This window comes from Dipteris shenzhenensis, chromosome 32 (assembly GCF_047967505.1).
Source record: "Dipteris shenzhenensis isolate YYH24624 ecotype China chromosome 32, Dip_SZ_1.0, whole genome shotgun sequence".
In the NCBI taxonomy this organism is placed as follows: domain Eukaryota; kingdom Viridiplantae; phylum Streptophyta; class Polypodiopsida; order Gleicheniales; family Dipteridaceae; genus Dipteris; species Dipteris shenzhenensis.
Window position 1 is genome coordinate 11,817,437 of NC_141627.1, and position 15,715 is coordinate 11,833,151.

The 15,715-nt window shown below is 43.2% G+C and overlaps 1 protein-coding gene across 1 annotated transcript; it reads right to left on the reverse strand.

Annotated features, from left to right (window-relative positions):
- Positions 1 to 8,993: 8,993 nt before the first annotated feature.
- Positions 8,994 to 13,039, reverse strand: LOC147880304 (GCIP-interacting family protein). The gene is made up of 5 exons (XM_087370855.1): positions 12,862 to 13,039; positions 12,540 to 12,772; positions 12,216 to 12,456; positions 9,587 to 9,723; positions 8,994 to 9,460 (listed from the first exon to the last, which is right to left on the reverse strand). The coding sequence occupies exons 1-5, from the start codon at positions 12,995 to 12,997 to the stop codon at positions 9,233 to 9,235; spliced, it is 975 nt and encodes a 324-aa protein (XP_087226981.1). The 5' UTR covers positions 12,998 to 13,039; the 3' UTR covers positions 8,994 to 9,232.
- Positions 13,040 to 15,715: the final 2,676 nt, after the last annotated feature.

Genomic DNA, 15,715 nt, shown 5'->3' on the forward strand with positions numbered 1-15,715 from the left:
CCAGTCTTTTGCTTACATTGCGAACACATGCAATAAAGGCATGTGTTCATTGCATTTGCCTTTGTATCACAACCATGCAAGCACTTAGGGGTTTTCAAATCACCAGCAAGATGCCATTCAACTCAAAATGTTCCATGGCCATCAACTGTCAGTGTTTTCCCTTCCTCTTGTCTTCGAATTGTCGATGGGATTCCTTTTCTATCTAGAACTCACTTCAATGTCTCATGGCACTCTTTCGGAGTCTCAAATGCTGCAAGCCACCATATATCCTTCTCTGATTGCACTGAGAAATCTTGCTCTACTTCCTCGTTCCCTTAAACAAAGGCTAAGGCTTTATTCATAATGCATATGCTCACTCTCTCTAACTTGTGTTCTTTCACCAATTGAGCTTCATCCATTTTGATGACAAATATGAGCTTTCCATTGCAATCTGTACAACAAAAGAGAGAAATCGTTAGGATAAACATAATATAGGAAAAGTGCAATGCTATAATGGATTTCCTCTTACCATCTTCTCTCATGCCATAGAATTTGACCATTGCTTGTTGCAGTTTTTCAACATCTAAGTAGACATTGTTGAAAGCATTCATCTCAAACATTTGCAAGCCATATTTCTTTTTACTCTTCCAAGTCATCGTGCCCCTTACGCAATGGTACCCTCCAAGCATTTCTCTTGCACGTTGGTTTGCTTCTCACCGTGCAAGTCTCATAGACCAAGGTGTAGGTAGCGGCACTGTAGACTTCTTATACTTTCCTAAAATAAACAGATGTGTAAGCTTCATGACTTACGCCGGTAGTAACACAAGCTGCAAGCATCTCCTTTGCATCCACAATATCCTTGAAGTCCTTCATCACCTCTTCAGCAACTTGCACATGTAGGCACTTGTGTCTTGGGTCCCTTAGTATCCCAATGACATCGCTTGACTTCAATAAACTAGCTAGAGCATATGAACAGTCAATATCATCCCTATTTGTTCTTCCCATCACATCTTCCATGAAGTTCCTAAAGAAGAACACAAGAAAAACTTAGTCACAAACGCTGTAGTACAAAAGAGTGTAATTTCATTGGAACATTTGATAACCAACCTTGTAGCTCAGACTCTCCTCTTTCTAGCACCACTAGTGGGTGCCAATGCATCCATGTTATGTAAGCAACTTCTTTTCCTATCCTTCAATCCCAAAGGTGTTTCTTTCATCTTTTGCACTCATTCTTCTACCTTCTCTCGTTCCTTCTCTACGGCTCGTTGAACTTGATTGTATATAGATCTTTCCAACCCTTTTTTGGACTCAGCTAGCTTACAGAGTGACTCTTCTAATTCATGTCGCTCCAAGTCCAATGCTTTGGCTTTATCATGAAGATCCTCATTCTTTTTTTGAAGATCCTACATAGAGTTATGCATTGCAACAATGGTGCTGTTTCCTAAATGTGCTAGCATCTCTGCTTGGGCTCCACGCATCTCGCTTGCTTGCATAGCCATTGACTGAGCATTGTTTAACTGATTGCAATAACCAAGCAACCCCGCATGTCCATTTCCAACAAACCGAACTAGCTCATGCATTGTATGGAAAGGAGGGCTCTTTTGGTTGGCAGGATCTATAGGATACAAGGATCCTTCTACCCAAAGGTCGAGATGCTTCTTTCCTTGCGAACGAAGATTGTGGATTTAGGAAGCTCCCCTCAATCCCAGACTACGTGTGCTTGCATATTCAACATCTAAATCTAAGTGAACCTAGTACTTGTTGGAGACGTCCTCGAATGGTGCCATGAGTAAAGGAGTGTAGAGAAGGAGAAGGTGTGGAGAAGCAGACTTGAAGGAGCATCACGCAAGAAGAGGGAGGGCAAGGAGGAGGAGGGATGGGGGAGGGAGGATCAATAGTTGAAGAGGAGGGAAGGGAGGTGGACCAGCAGGTGTGGAGGGTGAGGAGGAGTAGGCGTGGAGGAGGGAGGGAGGAGGGAGGAGCAGGAGGGAGGGGGAAGGAGGAGCAGACATGGAGGAGGAGGGAGGGGGAGGAGAGGGGGAGCAAGCATGGAGGAGGGAGGGAGGTAGGCATGGAGGGGAGGACGAGCAGGCGTGGAGGAGGGAGGGAGGGGGAGGAGGGAGTGAGGAAGGGGAGGAGGGGTAGGGGAGGAGGAGGGAGGGGGAGGAGGGAGTGAGGAGGGGGAGGAGGGAGTGAGGAGGGGAGGGAGGAGAGAGAAGGAGGGAGGGAATTCAAAATTCGAATTTTGAATTTTGAATTTGCTGGTTCCCACCTAGGAGTAAGAGTTGTGTAAAAGGTGTAAGAGGTGGGTCATTAACCCACCTAGGTGAGGGGGGGTTAGGACTTTTTGGGACCTACCTTGGCCCTTTCATTAGGACTTTCTTAATCCATTCCTTATGAGGCCCTTTTGAGACCCCATTTCTCCCTTAATGTGGGGATGTTGGGCATCCTCCCAACCTCATAATTGCTTTCTTAGGCACAAGTATAAAGTGTGCTATGAGGGTAGTTTTTCCTGAAGTAGGGGCATCAAATATTATTTATGTTGGAAGCATATATAATTGTGTTAATCAGTGTTTTGAAATGTGCTTGGATACTGTTGATTTTCTACATTGCTGGTTGTCATCTTTTAGCTGTGTTGGACTTCTTATCAATTTAGTGGAATATGAGAGATAAATAGATTGTGTGGGACAATTTTTCAATAACGTCTTAAGAAAGTGATTTGGCCTGCTGGACAACTCCCAACCCTCCAAACCGCTTTCTTAAGCACACTTTTGCATATGTTTCTTGCATATTTTGTCTTGCTCTTCTTCCTCTATAGGGCCAATAGGGACTACTTTTGTTTCTGCATTGTTGGTTGTGTTATCTTTCAGCTGTATTGGACTTCTGATCAATTTAGTGGAATGTGGGAGACAAACATATTGTGTGGAAAAGTTTTTCAATAATGTGCTTAAGAAAGCGATTTGGCCCCTTGGACAATTCTCAACCCTCCAAATCGCTTTCTTAAGCACATTTTGCATATGTTTCTTATTGCATGTTTTGTCTTGCTCTTCTTCCTTTACAAGGCCAATATGGACAACTTCTCTAATGAAGCTCTTGCTTGCAGGCTGGAAGACTATCATGGCAAGGAAAAAGCAGATAACCAGGGTGGTTGGTAAGGGGCCTCCCATTGCTGAAGCTACCACTACCCCTGCTGCTAGTGCTAGTGTCAAAGGATCTCATAAGAGGAAAGGGAAGTTAGTGCATATCCTCAAACAAGCAAAGAAGAGGAGGTTTTACCAAAAGGTGTCAGTGCTTGTGGAGATAAGGCACAAAAGGCCATGGGATATGCAATACCAAAGGCTCCCTTTCAAAGGATTTTGAGGGAGATCTGTGATGAGAATCAATTAAGTTATAGATGGCATAGGTCTGCAATGTTTGCCCTCCAAGAGTCAGCTGAATATTGGATGATAGAATTCGTCCAAGCATGATAGGGTCACCTTGATGGTGAAGGATTTTGAGACACTAAAGAGAGTTCGTTATAGATACGATAGACTCCTTCATCCTTGCGATTGGGTGGACCTGAAAAACGAGGGATATTCTATTTGTGCCACAAGCAAGGAAACCAAAGGATGAAGGGATACATATAAAGGAGGTAACACATAGCAAGGACACAAGGGGCAAGCTTATGAGTAGGCCATGATAGAGCAAAGGGATGCTTCCAATAGGCAATTCATCCAAGAGACTATCCTAAGGGATCTTACAAATAATCAAAGGATGATTGAGTTGGGATCAAATTTTATCCTCAAGTTTCAAGATGCCACTTCTGTGAGAGATATAACATTGACCCAAGACTGTTTGTGAGCTTTGAGGTCACGAGGAGAGTGGGTGACTGATACAATTCTTTTTTCTGTTCTCAGGTGATTGATCTTCATGCTTAGGTGATGAATATGGGTTGAGTTTCTTAATTAATTGATGATATGGAATGAGTTTCTTATACAATGCACTAATAACAATATTTTTACCAGCATGTACAGAGCAAGGTTAAGAGAGCAACATCAAATTGAGGTTCATGTACTTGATCCCTGCATGTCTCCCTTACTAAGAAATCCAAAGGTTGCAACAAGTGATCCTGTCAAGTGGTTTAAACACCGTGATTTCACCTTGATCATTGTTTTTGGAGAAACCATTGGAGCCTAGTGTGTATTGATCTTCGATAAAAACAAGCCTTTCATATGAATTCTCTCTATGGAACACATAGGGAGCTTGATCTGTATGTTTCCTTTCTTTACTATAGCCCTATATAAATAAAGCTCCGAGTTGTTACTTCACCATTGTTAACAATATGATTTTATTTTGCAAAGGCATGAAAAGGTTATTGGATGTTTTGGATCATTGTCCTCCAAATGTGGACCTACTAGATACTATCCAGATTATTAACTTAAGGGTAAGGACATTTCTGGATGTTCAATGATGTTTTTGGCCTCCTCAATTATAAACCATATCTTAAGGTTTTTAAGCTTCTGCAGGTGCCACAATAGGATGATGACCATTCATGTCGGTGGAGAACAATGATCCATGCCAAGTATTTGTTAGATACTTACTTTATAGATCCACAACCAGATAGGGTAAGTATATAATCATAATGACTCTTGTACAAATGCCATTGTGAAACAAAATATAATCTAATCTTTCTTATTATTGTTCTTGATTGTAGGTTTGAGAGGATAGCTTTACATCAGTGTATGTGGATGGATATAGATCCATGGTCATAGAAAAGCTCCCAAGTTATGCTCATAAAATATCCCGAGGGAGACGTAGAGAGAGATCCAAAGCTAGTGCTTCCGGAACCAAGGAGCCCATTGACATGGAGGCTACTAATATCATGAAGCCTGTTGTTGTTGCTAAAGGGAAGGAGCCTATCACCACAAGTGGTATGAAGGAGCAGGGGGTGAGGAAACCATCATAGCTGAGGACAGTCCCAAAATGGAAGAGAAGCTTTCCAATGAGGGCCATCATCGACATACGGAGGATCCACAATAGCCTGATTAGCAGCCTCCTTCAGAGCAACCTGATGAGCAGTCGTTAGAGTAGCCTTCGACTTCATCTGCATAGGAGTAGATATTGTCATCATAGACCTGTAATATGAGTTTTTATTTATCTTAACAATCCCATTTGGGATGTCTTTGCTTATGTATCACTGATTTTTGTATTGATACAATGGACATGTAATATGAGTTTTCATTTCTCTCAACAATTAATCCCATTTGGGATGTCTTTACATAAAATTAATCTTTCTCTTATTTGCAGTGCATATAACATGTAGCATTAGTCTAATTCAAATCAAGACTCAAGGGTACCTTCTTACAAGGCTTTAAAGATAGCATATGGGAAATCAGTAAAATTAGCCATAAGCTTTTCATTATGAATAATTAATGTACAAAAGTTTCATATAGGATTTAAAAAAATTCAATTTGCATTATTGTTTATTACAATTGAAGGAGGAATGCTACAATTCAAAGTATGTATACAGATTTAGAGCTAGACTAGTAGCATAGCTTCTCCGGTATGTTTTCTCAATAATTGATAGTACATAGCTAGACTAGTAGCAGAGGTTCTCCGGTATGCTTCTCCAATAGTTCAAAGTAAAGAAGTAGAAAGCTCAAGAAGAGACGACGATGAGATTTTGGAGTAGACGTCAGAGTGCGAGCGGAGAGTCGGACGGAGATGCGATGCGGCATGCTTTCAAGCATGTATGCGTTGATACGAAGCAAACCACAGACTTGCTATTTATAGGGCAGAGAAGACCTTGGTTTTTCCTGGCGATAGATATCCCATTTATACTTAAGTACCTTTAGGGTTCCAAGGACAACCAATTCATAGTTTCCCTTAATATAAAGAGTTTTCTTGAACCTTTTTCGTGTAATCGATGATGAACTTTCTGCAATCTAGTGACTCCATCTTCAATCGAATTATTCCACCCCACACTTGGATGTCAATTTTTTAATTAAAAAAAGGCTTAGGTAGCATAAAAAGCCAAAATAAAAATAAAAATACCCATTTATATTGTACATAAATTCTTGACAAAGATAAAAACACCCCTTGCATACAAAAGGGATAACTACATCGAGAGCATGAGGAGGATTTGATGACGCCTATATTGAAGGCTATCTTAGGCCAAACCATAGTGCAAAGATGAGACAAAGAGAGTGTCTCGAGTTAGTCCACAATGTAAAGAGGTGATAGAGAGTGCCCTCTTGTGCCACCCATTGGTGGACTACAAGCCAAAGGAGAGATGGTGGGAGCTCAAAGATAAAGCTTGTAGATACACTTGGGGAAGGGGGGGGGGGGGCACTCAGACAATGCAACAACTAGCTCCTTTGGGGCATGAGGCACAATTGATCTAAAGTAGAGACTTTGGAATTTCTCACATTCTTGGGGAGCTAGTGGAGTTACCTCAAGTGTGATGTAGCCAATGTAATAACATAAGCATGTACCTACTAATTGCATGAGTGTAGCTGCATAAAAGGCCAACTTAAATAGAGAAGGATCCACATGTCAGTGCCTCAATAATTTGTACAATATTTTGGATGACTGTGCCAAAAGATTCTACTTCTAGGTAGTAAAAAGGCATGGCCTTACTACTACGGCGTAAAGTGGATTATTTGATGCTTCGCCCTCGCTCCTAGGTTAGAGGCGATATTACTATCTTTTCACTTATGGTTACAAGGATACTACTAAAATCCCTGACCACCCTCATCAAAGATGTGCCATACTAGAAGGGCAATCTGTCCCAAATCTTGGGTGATGAAATAGACCTGGTTGAGCAAGTCTAGAAGATGCCAACATACTATGTGCTGTTTTGTGTTTGGCAGCCCATTGTGGCTTATCCTAAACAGCCCCAACAGATCAACAGGTTGCTAATGCCTATCCTTGGTTTTTCGAGGTCACTAATCAGTGACAAGTAGGGCTGGTGCCCCAACTACCAAAACTTTCATTGAAGAAGCACTCCCAAAGACGAATTACAGGCTGTGGCTATAAAGGGGAAGTATCAGGCAATCAACCTTGATCCTTGAAGCATTCTCAATTCGACTCCATGGTGTCATTGGCTTTGCAAGGCACAAGCAGTAAAATGGGACCCCAAAGAGTGGAAACGGTTGACTCAAACTTGGCATACATTGTCCTCACCTTACTTTGTGTACACCAGGTGGATCAACAGACGCCGAGGAGACCTTCCTAGGAGAGACATTGCTGCAACACAAGATCTCTGACCAGGTCCTATCTACATGCCTACGATCTAGCCGCTGACCTAGGAGCACACTTCTTTTGGCTTGTCACATGCTAGGCCCATGGTTGGACAATGAGTTGAGTAGGCAGATACATCCCGCTATTCAAGTGGATTCCAGGAAACTTTTCAGCATTGTTCTGGAGTGTAGGATACCCATCAAATTTAAAGGCGTGTACTCGAGATGCTACTGAAGTGGGAGAGGGGAATCCGAGTTGAGGCCAAGAATATATCACCGACTGTGCTAGGAAGGGTTTCATTTTGTGTCTTGAGATTACTAAAGCATATACTTCACAGTCTGTCATCAGCAACTGCCTATTCAAAGGCATGTGCTCGAGATGCTTGCATGCCTTTCTTAGGATCCTAGGGTAGTGAAGTGGGAGAGGGGAGTTTGAGTAGAGGCCAAGAATATATCACCAAGGTTGCTAGGAAGGTTTTCATTGTGTGTCTTGAGATTACAAAAGCATATACTTGATACTCTTATTCAGCAACTGCTTAACCATGTGCTCAAGATGCTTGCATGCCTTTCTTAGGACCCCAGGGTAGTGAAGTGGGAGAGAGGAATCCGAGTTGAGGCCAAGAATATATCACTGACCATGCTATGAAACCCTATTTGAGATTACGAAAGCATATACTTGATACTTAGTCTGTCATCAGCAACTGCCTAGCCTTAACCCACAGCAGCAGCAGAACAGCAATCAGCAAGAGCAGGAGCATCCATTCAGCACCATACAGACTGATAAAGAATATTCTAGGCACCTTGCCCATTACACAGGCTGACACCCAATGCCTCTCTACCTTCTCTTCTGCTTGAGGAGGATGTCTCACAAACGAAAGATGGAATCACAGGCTTATCCATGCAGCTTAGTGATGTACATCAGACCAAACAGCCTCCCTACCTCAAAATTTTATACTCGCTAGGATCAACGAGGGGCTTTGGCCAGATCTGTGAGCATTGAGAATGTGTTGTAAGAACTGCCTTCCAAGCACTGTTTTCACTGTCATGGATTAAGGTACTTGGTGGTCGCAAAATAGTTGCATACCATAGGTCCTCTTAGTATGGATGCTTGGTCCAAATTTCAAGAAAAAGTTGTATGAGAGACCCAACACTTACATAGCTTGGCTTGAGCCTTCTTTTCTCATTTTCTGGCAAATAAAAACCTTTGATTCGGCTTAAAGAAAGCAAAGTACCAATAACCTATCCGCAAGGGTGCTGTTGTGGTTAGCCCCTTGCTGGCTTATTGCCTATGAGAACCTGGGAGCAATTGCCAATAATGTTATGCAACTATTTTGTTCGAGACTTAACAAAACTATCCAACCAGAATATTATTTAAACAAGAAAAGTATGCATGTCATGTGTTAGATGTGATAGCATGTCAACTTGTCATGGTCCCCTCCCTATTTATGAAATCAATTATTTTGGTACTCGTTGCATTATGAAATAATAAAGTTTCCAAGAAAATGGGAGAACGTTCTGAGCAGCTACCTAAAATTCCTCCCACAGTGCCATTTCAATTAGCATTCTTTACAAGAGACAGATAGCAAAAGAAATACGTAAATGGGCACAAGTTTAAATGAAAACTTCTAGGAAAATTTTCTATAAAGCCTCCCTTCTTAGGGCCTCCTATGTGTCCTCCAGATTTGGAATTTTTGACTTGTCTTCAACAAATTTCAAGACCTTTGACATAGAGTCCATCTAAAAGCCAATCATATATACTCAGTTCAAAGATATCAGCTCTGTTGACATAAAAGGACATGAAAATATTTTCAATCTTTGAGATTGAGTAATCATTCTACATTGCCTCATTTAATGCAAGTTGCACACTTTCCCATCTACTTGCCCTTTCCAAGACATCAATAACCAGAAATTCGGACAGCTAGTGTTGAAATTGAGAACTTTACAAACAAATAATATGGAGCTACTGTACAGATTGCAGGTGCAGAATAAAGCTACAAGCTGCATTGCTGTCCTGCCAACCTCTTATGTTTCTACTAATCAGGCAAAGCAGTGCCCCGCTCCAAATTGTTTTTTATTTCCACAGTGTACTTTCCAAAAGCTCTTTCAATCTTCCGGTTGAAGTGCTCATTACGGTCATTGATAGAGTCAATGTCTTTTTCGTCATGAAACTTTCGCCGCCTACTAAAGTCCTTCCGATTACGATCTCTTTCCTCCAGCTCATTTACCATCCTCTCTACGTTCTCTTCAGCAATATCAGGAGCCTATAACAAGAGGCAACAATGGTAACATTAAAAATTCAAGAAGCGTTTCCAAATTCGCCAAGTAAAAAATTTCAGAATCTTTCTTGCCACCAAAGAAAGCTAGAAATGTCACAATTTGCTGTATACCTTCCCATATTGAAGACTACTTCCATCTCTAAAGAAGTCAGGGTCTGATTCTTTGGCCTTTATATAATCCTCCATTGTGTATGGGATATGCTTTGTCCGCTTCTTGTAGGCATTGTATAAAGAGCGCTGGTTGAACACTGAGCAGAACAGATAAAACAAAGATAAGCCACATACATGTAGTCAATTCAAAATTCTACACTCAAACTAGCTCTCGACCACCACAGAGATCCTCTTGCAAACTGTCAGAAGTCTGATTATTCAAAATAAGACTGCCTTGGTTTGCATTAGTTCTCTTACTTTGTGAAAGGCCCCTAAAAACTCAACTGTAAATGGAAACATGTTCCCAATTTGTGGCCTCCCAAAGAAATAATGTGTTCAACACCTCAGGCAGGATGAGAAATCAGAACAAATGCAACTGAATGTGGTCACTTTCATCATTTTCAGCCTTAAGCGGATACATTGACGTAGTCTCAACCCTTGTGTATACCTTCATAAGACTAATATATATTCAACTATAAAGCTGAGATGTTTCTTGAAAAAGAAGGTGACAGAGAAAAGAAACAGAGAGAGAGTGTTGGAAAGGTCACCTCCCCATCTGTAAGCCCCCAAATGAGGAGAGCATGGGGAAGGAAGACCTAGGGCAGGATATGCCCAGAGAAGAGAGCTGCCACATGGGAAGCACCTCACAGCAACTGTACGGGTCTGTGGAGCAGCATGTAGGGAGCTGATCATGCCATAGTTACCAGGGAAAGGGAACGCTCCAGAAATTTGGGTTCCGGAACGGAAACGTTCCAAGTGGGGGAATGAGGGAACGGGAACTGGAACGCCACACCATACATGACATCATATGACATAAAACTATGCTAGAAAATGAAAAACTGGCATTTTAAAGATTTTAACTTTCTATATAAGCTCTAAAATACCCACTTGACACTTTCAAAGAGCAAAAAAAAAAAGATGTGGGGCCATTCCGGTTCCGCCTTGCTTCCCAGAATGGCATTCCAGAAGTTCCGGATGTTGGAAGGCCGTTCCCTGATAACTGTGGATGAAAGCTGGCAGACATGGCACACACATGGCAGGGGCAGCAGGAAGGGAGTCCGCCACTGGATGGAGCTGGTAGGGCTGGTTGGAGCCAGCAAGAGGGCAGACAAAGGGGCTGGGCTCCCTGCATGGAATCATTGGAATGAAGGCCTGAGGCCTGGTTTTATAGAGCCCCACAGGTTGGTGGGGAGGCTGAGAGCAGTTGGCCAGCTGACCCACAGTGGGTTGGGTTTTGAGGGCTGGGACAAGCCCTAGATAAAGGTGTGAAGGGGGCCAGCCAGGTCACCTGGCACACACAACAAGGGGGCTGCGCCCCCACTTATATGCAGTCATCAAGTCGGCCGGCAAGGGTTGGTTCAACCATCTGCAGGGTCGGTTGGTTTGAGGGCAGCCCTGCCCTATAAAAGGGGAGGCCCTTGGCCTCACAATACATCCAGCAGATAAGCAAGAGTTGGAGCAGAAGGACCAGCCAGAGCCCCTTCCTTGGGCCTACATCCAGGAGGCAAAGGAAGAGCAAAGGTGCTGCAGACTTAGCTCTACACAGGGCTGAACCCTAGGCTGTCTACAAGGGCAGCAAGGTGCTGAGATCTGGACAGAGTCTAAATACGCTCGAGGTGGGCACATGACCTCAGAGATCTAGAGATATCCAGCAGATAGTAGAAGAACCTTGTGGTAAGATCAGATGACCATGATTTGGTGGGACTCTGGATATATTTTTTGTATTGTGTCCATACCTTTGGATGGCAACGTATTGTTTTGGCGGATTCTATATCTGGCTTGGATCCCTGTCTGTTTGCTAGTCTGCACATCTATGTGACGCACATTAAGTTAAGAAGTTTGTAATTCCACACACACACACACAAAGTGTGAGCTCCTAGGCTTTTCTATCAGTCTTCCACTGTGCGTACCCTCTGTTGGTCGATTTCTATCACAGAGAGAGAGAGAGAGAGAGAGAGAGAGAGAGAGAGAGAGAGAGAGGAACAAGTTTGAGGAGATAGAAGAACATCAAATAGAAGAAGGATACTTGGTAAGCTGGTAAGCAAAGCTATACTTGGCGCCATCTGGGTTTCCAAGATTCAGAAATCAGGAGATCTAAAATCTATGCCCAGACTTAAGGCCATGCTCTGGCCAGCCGGGATGACCACAGAGAAGTTCTTGAAAATTGTCCTCTTAGGCCTGGCAAGATACGCAAATTCAACGCTCCCATATGAAGGTTGCGGACTTCAGCAGATGTGAGCACAAAGGGGGAGTGAAAGCAAGGATATATAATTATATTTCATTTTCCTCCGTGTAGCATAATGAATCACAGCCCAGACCCCACCTGAACTCCCTCAAAAACCTTATCTAGTTGGCCTCCAGCAAGACATCCATAGCACACATCTCTCTCTCTCTCTCTCTCTCTCCATACATACATTCATCATACAGGCCCTCATCCCGCAAAAGCGACCCTAACGCAGTCCCTTACACTCCCCCTCCCAATAATCTCTGCCTCGACACATTTGCACGAGCCCACCCACACACCCACAAGAAAACAACCTCTAAACTCCTGCATTCATATGCAAAGGGAAAAAAGAGAGGAAATTCGTACCGTCCCAGCCAAATGGTGCGGGCTTCTTCTCCCATTTCTTGTACTTCGTTTCTGCTGCTTCTTGAGTGTCCAGCATGTACGCTTTCGAGGCGTCCAAACCGTTTAATTCTAGTACCTTTCCCAACTTCTTTTGTTTCTCTTCAAACCATTTCTGCTTCGAAACCCCTCTTGTTTCAACGGGGGCCTCTGCGCGTTTCTTTTCCGCGACGATCTCGTTTTGATTTGCCTTCCGCGCTGCGTTCTACATGAAATGAAATACAAACCTGTTAATTCGCCGAACTTATCCAAGCCACGTAACTATGTGCGAACATCCAGAACACTAACCAGTTTGAGACGCAAATCGAACAGCTTCTTTTGCATGGGTGTGAGGTTGGCATAGGTTTCAGGATCTTGTACATCTGCGTCTCTTTCTTGTTTATCCTCGCTATCATCTTCTGCGACCTCCTGAAGGTCTTCGTCTGCAGCATCCTCGTTTGCACCAGCAGCAGCAGGGGGAGGAAGAGGCTCGCAATCCTGGGCTTGACCGTCGCTTTTCTGGAGGCCTGAGGGCTGAGGACCTGAGAATGGGAGGGAAGAAATTCAGAAACTAATCCAATCTGGCTATGGAGAAGTAAAATGGAAAGGGAAGGAAGGAAAAAGGGAGTACGAGGATCAAGGGCGGCCTGAGAGTCGATGATACGGCGAAAGCAATACTCCGAGCATTCGTGGTAAGGGTTGGAAGCGTTGATGCAATCGGGGTGGACTCTGCCGAAATTGGCATCCTCGTTTCTGCTCGCCATCATCCAAACCTCCAACAGCAACAGAGCAACAAGAAGCAACAATAGCAACAGCAACAGCTCAAATGAATGACTAGTTAAAAGGAAACATAGCTTTATACCCATCTCCCCTCCACGTGGCTCCTCAGCCACGCTGGCAGGCCACTCGGTATAGAGCACCTCCCCTGGCAAAATGAGCGCTCGAATCTCGTGAGGTGGAGGAAAGGGGGAGAGAGAAGAGTAGAGTGGGGGGTTGGCCATTGAAGGGAGGGAGAGAGGTTGAGGCGAGGGGAGTGAGGGATTGAGTTATGACAGGGGGGTGGGAGGGGAGGAGACGACCTGAGTGGAGGGAGGGAAGGGGAAGAGAGGAGGGGCGCAGTAGGAGAAGAGGCAGGGGAGCACAGTGCAGGCGAAGGGGAGAAGCTCTTAGGTTAATTGTTTGGGTGGTTAGCTTAGGTTAATTGGGCATAGCGATAAGGAACAAACAAATTAATTAATAGAATAAGGCACGAATGCAAATAGGAGGCTTCAACAAAAGGACAATAAGGCTTCAACATAGGAGGTTGGTTCTTGAGTATATAATGCTACACAAACATTGAATGTTGGAGGCCTTGGAGCTTTGGACGATTTAACGGCGGGGCAGACTAGTCACCTTGGAGCCCCCCAATTCATTGCCTGTCAATTCAATGTAGGGAGGCACTTGGATGGCCAAACGGGCCTTGCAAAGTTGGGAGGATTCAAGCTCGCACCCAAATGCTTGCCAGGCCACCGCCACCTACTTCACAGACCCTCATGTGAACCAACCAAACGCTTGAACTCGCACCCCCGAATGCTCACATTTGAGGTGCATGGAAATAGCCCCCTAGAGATGGAGGAAGCTATCGAGTCTAGCATTCCAACTTTAGCATGAATTCCCCCGGCAATTCTTGCTCTTCTTCATCAACCTTTTCTATAGATGATTGAGCAATTGGTGTGTCCATCTCCTGTGCTTTTGAGGTTTTCCATTCTGATTCCTCATCAAAGAATAAATCTTTGGAGATAATGACCTTGCGGTTGATGGAATCATACAACCTGTATGATTTGCTTTTGTCACTGTAACCAACAATGATACATTTACAACTGTCTCCTAAAGTACCATACTGTTTTCCAACTTTTGCATTCTGCTAAGGAGTGCTATGACTTTTGCAAAAGTTCATGAATGCTAAAGACATGTATTCACCTCCTTTATCTGATCTCATGACTTTGATCTTTCTACCTGCTTGGTTCTCAACCGTGGCTTTGAATTCTTGAAATCTAGAAAAAACTTTAGATTTCTCTTTCAGAAAGGAGACCCAACAATATCTACTGTAGTCGTCCATGAAAGTCAAGTAGTAAATTGAACCATTGATGCTGCGGGTCTGAGCATGACCCCATATATCTGTGTGTATCAAATCAATAATACCTCTAACTCGAGAGGTGCTTCTGCTAAAATTGGTTTTCTTTTGTTTACCGAAGCAACATGGTTCGCAAACTTTTCCAAGAAACTGAAGCTTTGGAATTCCAATTTCCATATTATGATTTCTGAGCTCTATCAAGCATTTTAAATTGACATGTCCATATCTCTTGTGCCATTTTGCGGAAAGTGGCATCTGTTGCAGTTGAGCTGACATGGCATGCAAATCTAGTACTGAAACTAGAATTTTGAATAAACGTCCTTCCTTGACTGCTTTTCCTATTAGCTGCTGATATCCTCTGGATTTGTCTCTGATCGTGCATTTATCTCCATCAACAATGAATCGGTAGTTGTGTTCCGTCATTTGACCAACTGATAAGAGGTTATTGCTGAGTTTCGAAACATAGAGCACATCTTTCACCAATCCTTTCATACTAGTGAAATTGTTCATAGGGATGATGCCTTTCCCTTAAACTAGATTCGATGTGTTATCTATCGTGTAGATCATAATCTTTTGTCCTTCTAACGGTTTCATCTCTGTGAACCATTCCTTATGTTTTGTCATATGAGATGATGCGCCGCTATCGATGTACCAAGGATCTTGATATGCTTGGTCAACTTGATAACTGTATTCCCCTTTTGAATTGCAATCTATGTCAAGATACATTGTTTCGGTCTTTTGCATATCCTCGCTTGCAAGAAACATATTCTCAGGTTCATTGGCATAATGACTGTGACTGGAATGTCCACCGCGATGGTTTTCTCTTCCACGGAAATTCCCTCGATTGCTGCTAGATTGACCACCTTAGTCATACTGCTTCTTGCAGCAATCTCTTTCATAGTGTCCAAACTTATGATAGTAATCGCGTTGAATGCCGTGAACATGTTGGTGGATGCATTCCCTCATGCTTGGAATCTTCCTCGGTTGGAATGATTTCCTCTTTGCAGATGTTGATGTTGCTGAGGATGATGCTAATGCTGATGCTGATTCTAACTTTGATGCTGACTTTGTTGATGATGATAACCACTTTGCTGGAATGATCTACTGCCTCTGCCTCTGCCTCTGCTTCTATTTGAAGCTGTGAATGCTTGATCATTAGAATGACCTTTGCATGCATGAATGGCTTGCGTCCTAAGTTTTTCATTCAGTGAGCATGACATTTTTGCACATTTTGCTTGATTAGATGATATGCATATTTATCTTTCTTGTTCCATTCTGCCTATGCTCGGGCAATGGTGGGGATCTGCTACATGTGCGGTCATTGTTGGTGTAGCTGTAGATCCTGCTGCTAGTGTTGTGGCAATAGGTGGAG

Excerpts from the sequence above, each read along its gene's own strand:
- LOC147880304 (XM_087370855.1), bottom strand. The coding sequence starts at position 12,997 with ATGATGGCGAGCAGAAACGAGGATGCCAATTTCGGCAGAGTCCACCCC. Across the intron at positions 12,457-12,539 it reads TCGATTTGCGTCTCAAACTG|AACGCAGCGCGGAAGGCAAA; the intron begins GTTAGTGTTCTG and ends CATTTCATGTAG. Across the intron at positions 9,461-9,586 it reads GTAGTCTTCAATATGGGAAG|GCTCCTGATATTGCTGAAGA; the intron begins GTATACAGCAAA and ends CTCTTGTTATAG.